Below are 10,710 nucleotides of genomic sequence, written 5' to 3'. Positions count from 1 at the left end.
AAAAATGATAAATGTTGGTTAACTTATCATATGAACCACTTGTATGATGCTTGGTTGTCTTTGCATATCCTTATTAGTGTAGCTTAGCCCGTTTTATGTATCTGCATAAATGCTTTTATATAAAAATCCAGAGACATATTAGACTCCTTGTATTATTTCAGATAGAAATGTGACCTAACTCTTAAATGGTCATTCACTGCAGTCTTTGGAGAAGTAGCATTAGACCCCCCTTCCTAACCATATATGGCTATCCTTCCCGCCCCGCAAATCCTTCTAAGGTCATTCTAACCCGCCCTTTAAGACCATATATGGCTTGTCTGCTGGTTTGGCCGCGGCACACGCACCCGGCAAAAAGTGAACACGAGATCACGGTGTGCTCCCACTCGATCGTTTAGGTAAGATGCGCTTTATACTGTGTAATAGTGACAGTTACTGGAAATAATTTGAGGTTATAGTATTGTATTTCAAGTCTAAAAGGCCTTTATGGTCGCGGTTTGTGCTAGCCTTTCATCAAGTAAGCCGAGCTTCAGCCGTTATTTCAATAGATCCATGGCTTCAGCCCAGGCCTGCCGCAGCTAAACCGGTTAGCATAACCTAGCGTTGTGGCTAACGTTTTAGTTTGCTGTTGATAAAATCTGGGTGAATAAATGAAATATATTTTGGACGACACATTTAATTTTTAATACTACTATTGTTTTTTTTCACGTCCATTTAATCAACGTGTATCGTTAATGGCACTTGTCAATGGGTATTAGGCCTTTATCCATCGTTAGCTACACGCTAGTTTGATACAGTGAGCCCAGTGTGCGTCAAAGTTGGATTGATACCAAGTATTCTTATAAGGATAATGGTCCTCTTGAATTACGTTAACTACATGACTTATGGCATTAGACATTTGTTTGGTTTTGGCGGACTAACTCCGATAGCCGCAGTCTTGTATCCATGACGCTACTTTACGTAATCAATGCCATTGTGAGAATTTCCATCAAGATCGGATGTTGTAATAAAACAACTCTGTCTATCAATGACCCAAGTCCTTCCGAAGTTGTATGGTTCATTTAAAAATATGTTACCTTTTATTGCACTTTATTCTGTTGTACAGTCATGCCGTCTGATTTGGCCAAGAAGAAAGCTGCCAAGAAGAAGGAGGCAGCCAAGGCCCGGCAACGCACTAAGAAACCTGAAGATGTGAATGGTGAAAGCGAACAACCTGAGGCTCAAGAGAATGGAGCAGAAAGCAATGGTAAGTGATGTCCTTTGTTACATGTATTTGAAGCACAACTGACAATCTTCCATGTATTTTATAATTTATATACTTTGTATATAAATGTATACAATATACATTTTTCCACAATGAAAAGTAAATCGGTAAACCATTGTATTAATTTTACAGGTATTAATGAGTTGACAAAAGAACTAGATGAATTTGAACTGCAAAAGACTGAGGCACGGGCTGTCACGGGAGTCCTTGCCTCACACCCTAACAGCACTGATGTCCACATCAGCAGCCTGTCACTCACTTTCCATGGGATGGAGCTACTGTCAGACACCAGCCTTGAACTCAACTCCGGCAGACGATATGGGCTTATTGGCCTAAATGGCACAGGTACATATTTATATAACTTATATCTATCTGGGGGTACTGAAGTTCTGATTTTTTATTGTGTTTTGTTAGGAAAGTCCATGTTATTGTCGGCCATTGGACATCGTGAGATTCCCATTCCAGAGCACATAGATATTTATCACTTGAGCCGTGAGATGGCTCCTAGTGAAAAGACAGCATTGCAGTGTGTCATGGAGGTGGATGAAGAGAGAATCAAGTTGGAAAAGGAGGCGGAGCGACTTGCTCATGAGGACTGTGAGTGAAAATTTGTGTCTGACAGCAAACTGCTATCAAACTGGTCTCCACAATTAGTCATGTGGATTTTGTACAGTGTAGCAAACCTGAATCTGTTCTTGTCCATAAAGCGGAGTGTGAGAAGCTGATGGAGCTGTATGAGCGTTTGGAGGAGTTGGATGCAGATCAGGCAGAAGTCCGAGCGTCCCGGATCCTCCATGGTTTAGGCTTCAGCCCTATCATGCAGCACAAGAAGCTCAAGGACTTCAGTGGAGGGTGGAGAATGCGTGTTGCTCTGGCCAGGTACTCATTTTGGATTTGTGACTTTATTTTATTAAATTATTTAAATTTATTATGTTTTCTTTAAGACTCCTGCATACTTTTATCTCTTCAGAGCACTTTTTATCAAGCCCTTCATGTTACTGCTGGATGAACCCACAAACCACTTGGATCTGGATGCCTGTGTATGGTTGGAAGAGGAGCTCAAATCGTAGGTTTAAACCATATTTTTAATAAAATATTGTAAGAAGGCTTATGTTAATTTTCATTTTACTTTAGCTTTAAGCGAATCCTTGTCCTGATTTCACATTCTCAAGATTTTCTCAATGGTGTCTGTACCAACATTATTCACCTGCACCAGAGAAAGCTCAAATACTACACTGTAAGTAAAAGTGCCAGTTTTTATTTCTGTAACCAAAAATATGATGCTATAAAAAAGGGAGCTGCTCTATTAATAGCAGTGGTCTGTGATTAGTCTCATGATGACCATGGAACTCTATTTTTACTTTTAAGGGTAACTATGACCAGTATGTAAAAACCAGAGAAGAGCTGGAGGAGAACCAAATGAAGCGCTTCAACTGGGAACAGGACCAGATAGCACATATGAAGGTAATCATGGTTTTAGTATTCATTCCATAGAAGGCGAATACTTCATAAATTAATAATAAAAAAACATTACTATCTCATACTTTGATTGCAGCAGAAATAATTAGTATTTACTTTTTTGTAATTAGGAATTTACCTTTTTTCTTCCTAGAATTACATTGCCAGATTTGGCCATGGCTCTGCTAAGTTGGCACGACAGGCACAAAGCAAAGAGAAAACTCTGCAAAAAATGGTGGCTTCAGGTTTAACTGAAAAAGTTGTGAATGACAAGGTAATGTAACAGACAGTTTTGTTAAATAAAGACCAAGTTACGAGTTTCTTACAAAAGTGTCTCTCCAACAGACTTTGTCATTTTATTTTCCTCCCTGTGGGAAGATTCCTCCACCTGTAATCATGGTTCAAAATGTGAGCTTCAAGTACAGCAACAACACAGTAAGTGGAAAATTTAAGATCACTAGTTATCTCCATCTTTCTGTGAATATAACTTCTTTAAAATTATTTCAGCCGTACATCTATAAAAACCTCGAGTTTGGTATTGATCTGGATACGCGAGTGGCTCTTGTGGGGCCCAATGGAGCTGGGAAGTCCACACTTCTGAAACTCTTAATGGGAGAGGTTGGTACACTTTTTTTCGAGCAATTTGCATCATTGTCATTGAATATAATTATGTGTGTGTGTGTGTGTGCGCGTCTGTGCCTGTGTTGTAGCTCCTACCCTCTGATGGCATGATTCGCAAACATTCTCACGTCAAGATTGGGAGATACCACCAGGTAATGCATATGGCAGGAAGAAACAAAACAAAGCTAGTAATTACTACAGCAGTTTTACAAATTTGTCTCTTTTAGCATCTCACAGAACAACTGGAGCTGGACCTGTCTCCTCTTGAGTATATGATGAAATGTTTCCCTGAGATCAAAGAGAAGGAAGAGATGAGAAAGATCATCGGGCGTTATGGTCTGACAGGAAAACAACAGGTAAGAAGGTGGAGCTCTGTCCAAAGGCGGTCCTATGTATTTTCCAAATGGTGCAAATGTACTGTTGCCTTTTTAAATTGCTCTTGGATAGTGAAAATGTCTGCCTTATAAACCCAGGTCAGTCCCATCAGGAACTTGTCAGATGGTCAAAAATGCAGGGTTTGTTTTGCTTGGCTGGCCTGGCAGAACCCGCACATGCTGTTCCTTGATGAGCCTACGAATCATTTGGACATAGAAACCATTGATGCACTGGCAGATGCGATCAATGACTTTGAAGGCGGAATGATGCTTGTTAGCCACGACTTCCGACTCATTCAGCAGGTAAATGCATACATTCATGGTTCAACCAAGTCTTGAGTTGGTTAAATAGTAAATGTCTGTTTTTGCCCTTTTTTAATAGGTGGCTCAGGAGATATGGGTGTGTGAAAAGCAAACTATCACCAAGTGGAATAGGGACATCTTGGCATACAAGGAACATTTGAAATCCAAGATTGAGAAACAGCAAGCGCATGATATTTGAAGTCTTGGCTTTCCATCTGGGTTTAAACCTAGACTCATTTGTCCTGAATAAACATCTTTTATGCATCTACTTGGACACTTCCTATTCAATAAGTCTTGGGCAGTACTTCATTGTGCTAAACCTTGTCCTTCCATTCCTTTCCAGGTTACTCAATTGGTCAACTATCATAAACATCTGGGTACATATGGAATGCAGTGTAGTGCTGTCTTCATAATGTTTTTTTTTCCATTTGTTTTATCACATCATGTATGAATCAGCTTTTAGGTCATGTTTTATGATATTTAAAAGTTGACTTTGTGTAAAAAGAGCAAATACACCTTATTTAACATGTAATGCAATAAAAGATTTGTCTGAAATTGTCTCATTTTGCGTAATATGGGGTCACAGTTTAATTCAAAAGAACTACCAGTCTAATTTTAGTTTTATTTTGATTGGCAACAAGTACAGTTCCTTTGGATTATGACATCAACTGCATAGTTTGAGCATAAAGTTAGACTGAGTGAAAAGGACCAAACTAAATGTAAATCTGTAGTGCAAAACTGAGCAGGGGGAGACCAAATACTTCAACAGCATCTGAGCAGCTCTAAAACAGCTGAAACAACTACAAAATTGAAACAGTTTTAAACAAGTTTTTACAGTCTTATTGCAAATATCTTTTACATGTACTAACAATCTGCCGGGATTACACCACTCAAACATGATTTTTCCTTCAAGATTCAAAGCTGATTAAAAGGATTAGAGTTCATTACTAAAATTGAAATGGCAAACTAACGTCAGGATATAAAACAAAGCATTAAACTTAAATCTGACACATTTACAAAATGAATTTATGTAGGCAAGTTCACCAGGAAGCATTACAATCTATGTAAACTGAGTAATTATATAAAACAGTGCAAGACTCCAACTCCACTCCACCTTACACCTGGTGGTGTGCATGATGGTACAAACCGACTAAAATGAGTGCAAGGACTGCTCTGAGCTTCAAATATTATATGAAGGCAAGGCATCTTTAGTTCGTTTCAAACTCCTCGTCAGAGACCTCATCTGGTGGAATGACACGAGTGTTGCTTGCTCGAATACAGTTTATGTTGGTGAGAGAGAGGAGATTTGCAATGCCAGAGAGTGTCACACCGGTCCCATCCAGATTCACCTGAGCCAGATTCATGCGTTTCAGAACTTTCAGCCCTGAAACAAAAAAAAAAGTAATGAATACATGAAAATAATGTATTACAAACATAAATGAGGAATAATACCTTGGTCTGTGATTCTTGTGCGACTCAAATTGATCTTTACCAGCTGATTACAGCGAATGAGACCCTTTCTCACCACACTGTCTCCAACATGTGTGCTAGCTAAACCCAGCACCTAAACAAACAACAAATTGCCACAAAATACCAAAAAGATAACCAAATTTACCATAAATCAAGAATTAATCACCTGAAGGAGTGGTAAATGCACTATAAGGTCTGCTACTCCTTGGCTGGTGACTGTTGTTCGGTCCAAACACAAATCCTGCAGCTCCTGAAGGCCTTGCAGAAAGGGAAGACCTGCATCTGACACCTGAGTATTGCTAAGCGACAATTTTCTCAACCTAACAATAAATTAATATACATTAAAAACTCTTCACAAAAGCCAAACCCATTATTAGAGGCCACAAAAAGTTTAAAAGAGAAAAAGGGACCTGGTCAAAGTGCAGAGATGGCGGACTCCTTGGTCTGTGACATGAGTGTAGTCCGTCAGGTCAAGCTCACAGAGCAGAGTCAGCCTGGACAGAGCCGACATCCCACTATCAGTCACACAGTGCCGCCCGGGAAGAGTTAGATGAGTCAGCTTTAGGCCTAGGAAAAAAAAACACATTAAAATTCATCTACATTCACACTGTCTTAAAACTACATCTATAAACCTGAGATGATTTGTAAAGTATGATTCCCATCCACTGCATGGATCCCTGTCAAACTGAGGGAAGAGAGAGAGGGATGGTTCCTAAGGTGTTCCAGCGATGTCTCTGTCACACCAGTGCCATCCAGACTGAGTGTCTGAAGATTACACATTTGTGACAAAGCAGTCACTTGACTAACCTGGAAACAACACCCAGCATGAGAAAGACCACCACAAATGAGCATGTTTGAACATGTTTGACAGAGGTCCTCACCTTCGTCTGTTTGATGCTCAAGACTCGCAGCTGAGGCACAAATGAAGTCAATGCTTCCAGAGTGACCTCAGTAACAGTGGTCTGATTGAGGCTGAGCTGAGACAGACAGGAGGGGGCCGACTGAAGGTAAAGCACCATTCCACTATCTGTTACTTTGGTCTGGTCCAAAGACAGGAAATACAAACTCTTTAAACCTATAAGAGAAAATTTATTTTTTGCACGATATTTCTATACAAATATATTTGAAATAGAGAATAAAAACAGAACAGTATGGACATTTACCCAATGATAAAAAATAAGGCAGAAAAATTAACCTGTGATATGCTGCAGACAAGCATCAGTCAGTTTGCTACATGAGGCTAGGTTGAGATATTGCAGTTTGACCAAGCTAGGCAGAATTGATAATCCAGAATCTAAGAGAAAATACAAGATTACAAAAACTACTATCACACAAACAAGCAGCAGGTATTTGCTAAAATTGAAGATTTACCAGTGATGAGTGGAGAGTTGATCAGACTGAGATGTTTCAAAGCTGTGAAAGCTCGTAGCTGTCGCAGAAGCTCATTGGTCGAATAAGGGTAGCAGTTGAGTACAAACCGCCGCAATGGACAACCAAAAAATAGCTCCAGAGTACGTGGGCGCAAGAGGCGCTCACGAGACATGTGCTCGAGCAGAAGTTCTGCCAAATCTGGGGTGAGCCCTGCCAGACTGCTGCTGTACTGCATACTGGGAGCTGGAGAAGAACAAGTGGAAGGGTAGTTGTGAATCAGATATACAGTACATAAGTGTTAAGTGTCATATCCAGCAGATTGTACCAGTCATAACGCTAACAGCCGCTCGGGCGGCCAAGGCACACAGCGACTGCACACTGGGAGTTTTAAACGCCCGTTTAGGGGGTGATGGCTGCCCCTGACAGACATGTGCGTCGTTCTGTTGAGCTGCACGCTGGAGTCGCTCCACTGCAGCCTGACCAGCTGCTACAGGTGCCACTGGGCCATCCACAGCCTGCTCCAGGGGCTCCTCCCTTTAACAAACACATACCACACTGTAAGAATGATTCAATATTTACAATAACTAGTTTGTCTGTTTGTAAACCTTGTAGCTTTGCTCGTAATGTATAAAAACTGGATTCATCTACAGCCAACCACAAGTTCAAAAATATTTCTTACTGTTGTAAGCAATTCATCTAATTAAGAAGCAAGCATAGCATAATTACTTTAGTAATTTTTTGACATAGTGTAAACATTTTGCAGACAAATTTTGTTTTGTCCAGCCACTCACCTAAGACGGTTGCCTTGGTCTGGCCATTGATGTCTAGGCTCAAATCCTCCATGAACCCTGTTTTCTTGGAAGAAAGGCAACCTTGGCCATCCTGACGAAACATCCAAGCACAAGTTGTAATTAATAATATTTAACATACACATATTCATATTAAACAGGAATTCCTTTAGTAAGAGCTTTGCAGGCTGGCTGCTGAAATACACTCCACACCTCAAATCACCACTAGAGAAATCATCTTGCTTTCAGGTAATTTACAGCTCCACTAGAAATAAGCACTGGCCTTACACACAATTTGAACCACCACATGTTGGTTGATTGAAGAACATAAAAGCCACCTTTTCCACACACACTTGAAAGGCTGACCCCTTGTTCTGTATGTTTAACAGAAAGGGGCATTCATCTAAATATGTCCTAATCGTAATCAGTTTTTACATGTTTTATAAATCAGTTGGTCTGTATACGGATTGTATAATAATGTACATTGTGATCATAACTCAGAAGTGAAATGAGAGCAGAGTTGCACATAAAACTCCAGCTGTTGTACCATTCAGCATGTCATATGGCTCTCTTTCTCCTTCTTGGACCACAGCCTCTACTTCTGCAGCTTCTTCAGCATCTCCAGGAACCAACCTCTGGCCTCGTCCTGAAATGTCATTACAATTTCTTGAAAAATTAATATAAATGGAAAAAAGAATACTCTACAAGCATTAAAAATAATTTAACGGTATAAAGCATTTACCCCAACTGTGTGAAGGACCAGAAAGTAAATGGCCCATGTCAGGTATCCCTGCATAGTTCACGGCTTCTTCCCAAAGCTGGTTTGGCAATAGAGGGGGCACAGCAGGATCTGGGTGCCTGTCCTGATCAGGGAGCCTGTCCTGATCAGGGATTTGGGGTGGTGAGGGCTCAGCAAATGCGAAGATTTGCTGCTCTGCAGCTGGTGGATTGACTGAGCTGGGGGGCTCCTGAGGTGTTTCCGGTGGAGTGGTCTGAATACAAAGTGCAGCACTAGGAGTGAGGCCTAGAGAATGCAAGGAGCAAGCAAGCTCTGCCTCCCCAAAGCGTTTCCGCGGGAATCCCTGAAGAAGTGAGAAGGAGGTGAGGGAGGGGTGGCGCCCGCTGATATGTTCAACAACGCTGCGTAAAGAAGCGTCTGCAGGGAACCGTTCACGCATTGACTCGCCAGAGGGCAGCCGAATCTGAAGGAAGGTTTTAAATTATTATTATTATGAAAGAGTAAAAAATATATATATTAATTTGTCAATCTCACCATAAGAATGCAGTTTTCCACACTGGTCTGAATTTTTCCACCCAGCTTCTGACCTTCATTAGTACTCAGGGGTGCCTCTGACACAGGGGCAGTCTGATTCTTCACCTGTAATGTCTTTCGATCCTCAGCTATTCTTTTCAAGACTAATTCACGTTCCTAATACAAATAATAAAAGTTGTCATAAGATGCCCCTTATTAAGTGTATTGAAAAGTATAGTAGGTCTTTAGTCCTGACCTGCTTCTTTTGCTTTCGTTGCTCTCTGGCCTCCTGTGCAACACGTTGCCTCTGTTGTTCTTCAAAGTCACTTTTGTCCTGTTTTATGCGGGACTCAACTTGCAATGGTTCCGAAGAGAAGTTGCAAGATTGTGATGATTTCAACACCAATGAAGGATATGCTAAGACAAAATCATTGATCATAATTTTTATTAAACACTGAAAATTTGATTGAATTCGTTAGAGCTCTGAATCTTACTACTGTCACTTGGAGATGCATTGGTGCCTGACACTTGTTTGGGGGGGTTAAATGCAGAGAATGCGGTCTCAGCAGGTCGTGATGGTTGCTGCGTTAACCTGTGTCTTGGTGATTGACCCTGAAGGAGCCTGTCAATAACAGTGAGAGAATGTGTGAGAAGTGTTTACATTTATTTTGTTCAAAAGTCTATATATTCATGAGCTATGAAGATCTTACCACTCAGCTGCCTCTGGCACAGACAAATGTCCTGTCTGAACTGCTGCCTGAATCTGCTCTTCGGTAAAGCCCATCTCACTGAGAACGAGGAAAAAATCCCCAATCGTCTGAAAGATAATTACATGTATCATGTTGTGATCATCACCAAAATGGATGAATGACAATATCTGATATCTCAATTGATACGGAGTGCGGACTAAAGCAGAAGACAACGACAGAGACACATTTACAGTTAAATTTTTTGACCTCCATATTTTATTTTATCCGAGCGCAAAGTTTACAGCCAACTTAACTGTAGACACTATGCCGATATTGTGACCCATTTTAAACAAAATATAAGTGTTAACAAATTGAGCAGCATAAGTCAGTTAATCAGTCTTGGTCAGTGTGAGAACTATACACTGTCAACAACAAACGGTGTTAGCATTGCGGCTAGCTTACTGAGCTAAGAGCTAATATCTTGTCAAATACATTCGTTCTAAAAGTAAAGTTGCAGGTTGATCCTTACCGGGGAGTCATTGGTACTCATGGCGGTGTTGAAGCGATTAATAAACAGACACGGAAGTCAGTTTCATTAGAATTAAGAACTTAGTTTTTACTACGGAGAAGTCAAGCAGCTAACCACACTGACCTCTCCCCCTTTTACTGAACCAACAAACGGATCAACAACAACGAGCTGCGCATGTCCAAATCGGTCATCAGCGCACCCTAAAAAAAGAGACGTTTATATATTTTTTAATTAATCAACACCAGCGTCTACATAATTGAGACATTAAGTTGTGAGAAGTTAAGTTACAACGTTTGACAGGCGTACCCATGGACAACCTCTCATTCAGCAGTAACAGTAACACGCCAGCAGGGTTCGCTCTTTCTACTCCTGGATCCAAATCATGATGCAGTGCATTATTTACTGTAGAGAACGAACTTCTACCTCCACATGCTTGCCTTGAATGAAAAGTAATTTGTAATTCCGACTTGTGGTTTTCTGATACTTCTTTTTTACTTGGCCTGGTGATATTAGTCTAATGCAAAAGGATTTGTATTGCTGCTCTCTGAAACAAACCTCGGCCTTGTTTCTGGTTTGCGTGGCCTAAAATTAAAA

At 40.6% G+C, this 10,710-nt stretch overlaps 2 protein-coding genes across 3 annotated transcripts; one reads left to right on the top strand and one right to left on the bottom strand.

The window, feature by feature from the left end:
• The first annotated feature begins 303 nt into the window (after window positions 1-303).
• abcf2b (ATP-binding cassette, sub-family F (GCN20), member 2b) lies at window positions 304-4,285 on the top strand. Its single transcript, XM_033985778.2, has 15 exons — window positions 304-395; window positions 1,103-1,243; window positions 1,394-1,606; window positions 1,676-1,858; window positions 1,969-2,140; window positions 2,232-2,327; window positions 2,396-2,498; window positions 2,630-2,725; window positions 2,874-2,993; window positions 3,065-3,154; window positions 3,227-3,337; window positions 3,430-3,492; window positions 3,568-3,696; window positions 3,814-4,017; window positions 4,097-4,285. The coding sequence occupies exons 2-15, from the start codon at window positions 1,105-1,107 to the stop codon at window positions 4,214-4,216; spliced, it is 1,839 nt and encodes a 612-aa protein (XP_033841669.1). The 5' UTR covers window positions 304-395; window positions 1,103-1,104; the 3' UTR covers window positions 4,217-4,285.
• A 265-nt stretch (window positions 4,286-4,550) lies between these two features.
• Window positions 4,551-10,454, bottom strand: si:ch73-173p19.1 (uncharacterized). Of its 2 annotated transcripts, XM_055229940.1 has the most exons (18): window positions 10,423-10,451; window positions 10,117-10,316; window positions 9,609-9,715; window positions 9,393-9,520; window positions 9,155-9,315; window positions 8,920-9,075; window positions 8,389-8,848; window positions 8,194-8,292; window positions 7,650-7,740; window positions 7,184-7,392; window positions 6,859-7,101; window positions 6,683-6,781; window positions 6,369-6,562; window positions 6,120-6,294; window positions 5,898-6,054; window positions 5,654-5,807; window positions 5,470-5,581; window positions 4,551-5,401 (listed from the first exon to the last, which is right to left on the bottom strand). In XM_055229940.1, exons 2-18 carry the CDS (start codon window positions 10,135-10,137, stop codon window positions 5,226-5,228), a joined length of 2,742 nt encoding a protein of 913 aa, XP_055085915.1. In that variant the 5' UTR covers window positions 10,138-10,316; window positions 10,423-10,451; the 3' UTR covers window positions 4,551-5,225. The 2 variants fall into 2 exon arrangements, with proteins under 2 accessions (XP_055085915.1, XP_033841666.1); XM_033985775.2 differs by having other exon boundaries at window positions 10,117-10,454.
• Window positions 10,455-10,710: the final 256 nt, after the last annotated feature.

The sequence above is a fragment of the Periophthalmus magnuspinnatus genome, chromosome 20 (genome assembly GCF_009829125.3).
Source record: "Periophthalmus magnuspinnatus isolate fPerMag1 chromosome 20, fPerMag1.2.pri, whole genome shotgun sequence".
Lineage (NCBI taxonomy): Eukaryota > Metazoa > Chordata > Actinopteri > Gobiiformes > Gobiidae > Periophthalmus > Periophthalmus magnuspinnatus.
This window is presented reverse-complemented; position numbering and strand designations above follow the sequence as displayed.

Coding starts and splice junctions, on each gene's coding strand:
- si:ch73-173p19.1 (XM_033985775.2), bottom strand. CDS start 10,137: ATGAGTACCAATGACTCCCCG. Junction 7,393..7,649: donor GACCAAGGCAACCGTCTTAG/GTGAGTGGCTGG, acceptor TGTTTGTTAAAG/GGAGGAGCCCCTGGAGCAGG. Junction 6,295..6,368: donor TGAGCATCAAACAGACGAAG/GTGAGGACCTCT, acceptor TGTTGTTTCCAG/GTTAGTCAAGTGACTGCTTT.
- abcf2b (XM_033985778.2), top strand. CDS start 1,105: ATGCCGTCTGATTTGGCCAAGAAGAAAGCTGCCAAGAAGAAGGAGGCA. Junction 1,607..1,675: donor TATTGGCCTAAATGGCACAG/GTACATATTTAT, acceptor GTGTTTTGTTAG/GAAAGTCCATGTTATTGTCG. Junction 2,994..3,064: donor AAAAAGTTGTGAATGACAAG/GTAATGTAACAG, acceptor TCTCTCCAACAG/ACTTTGTCATTTTATTTTCC.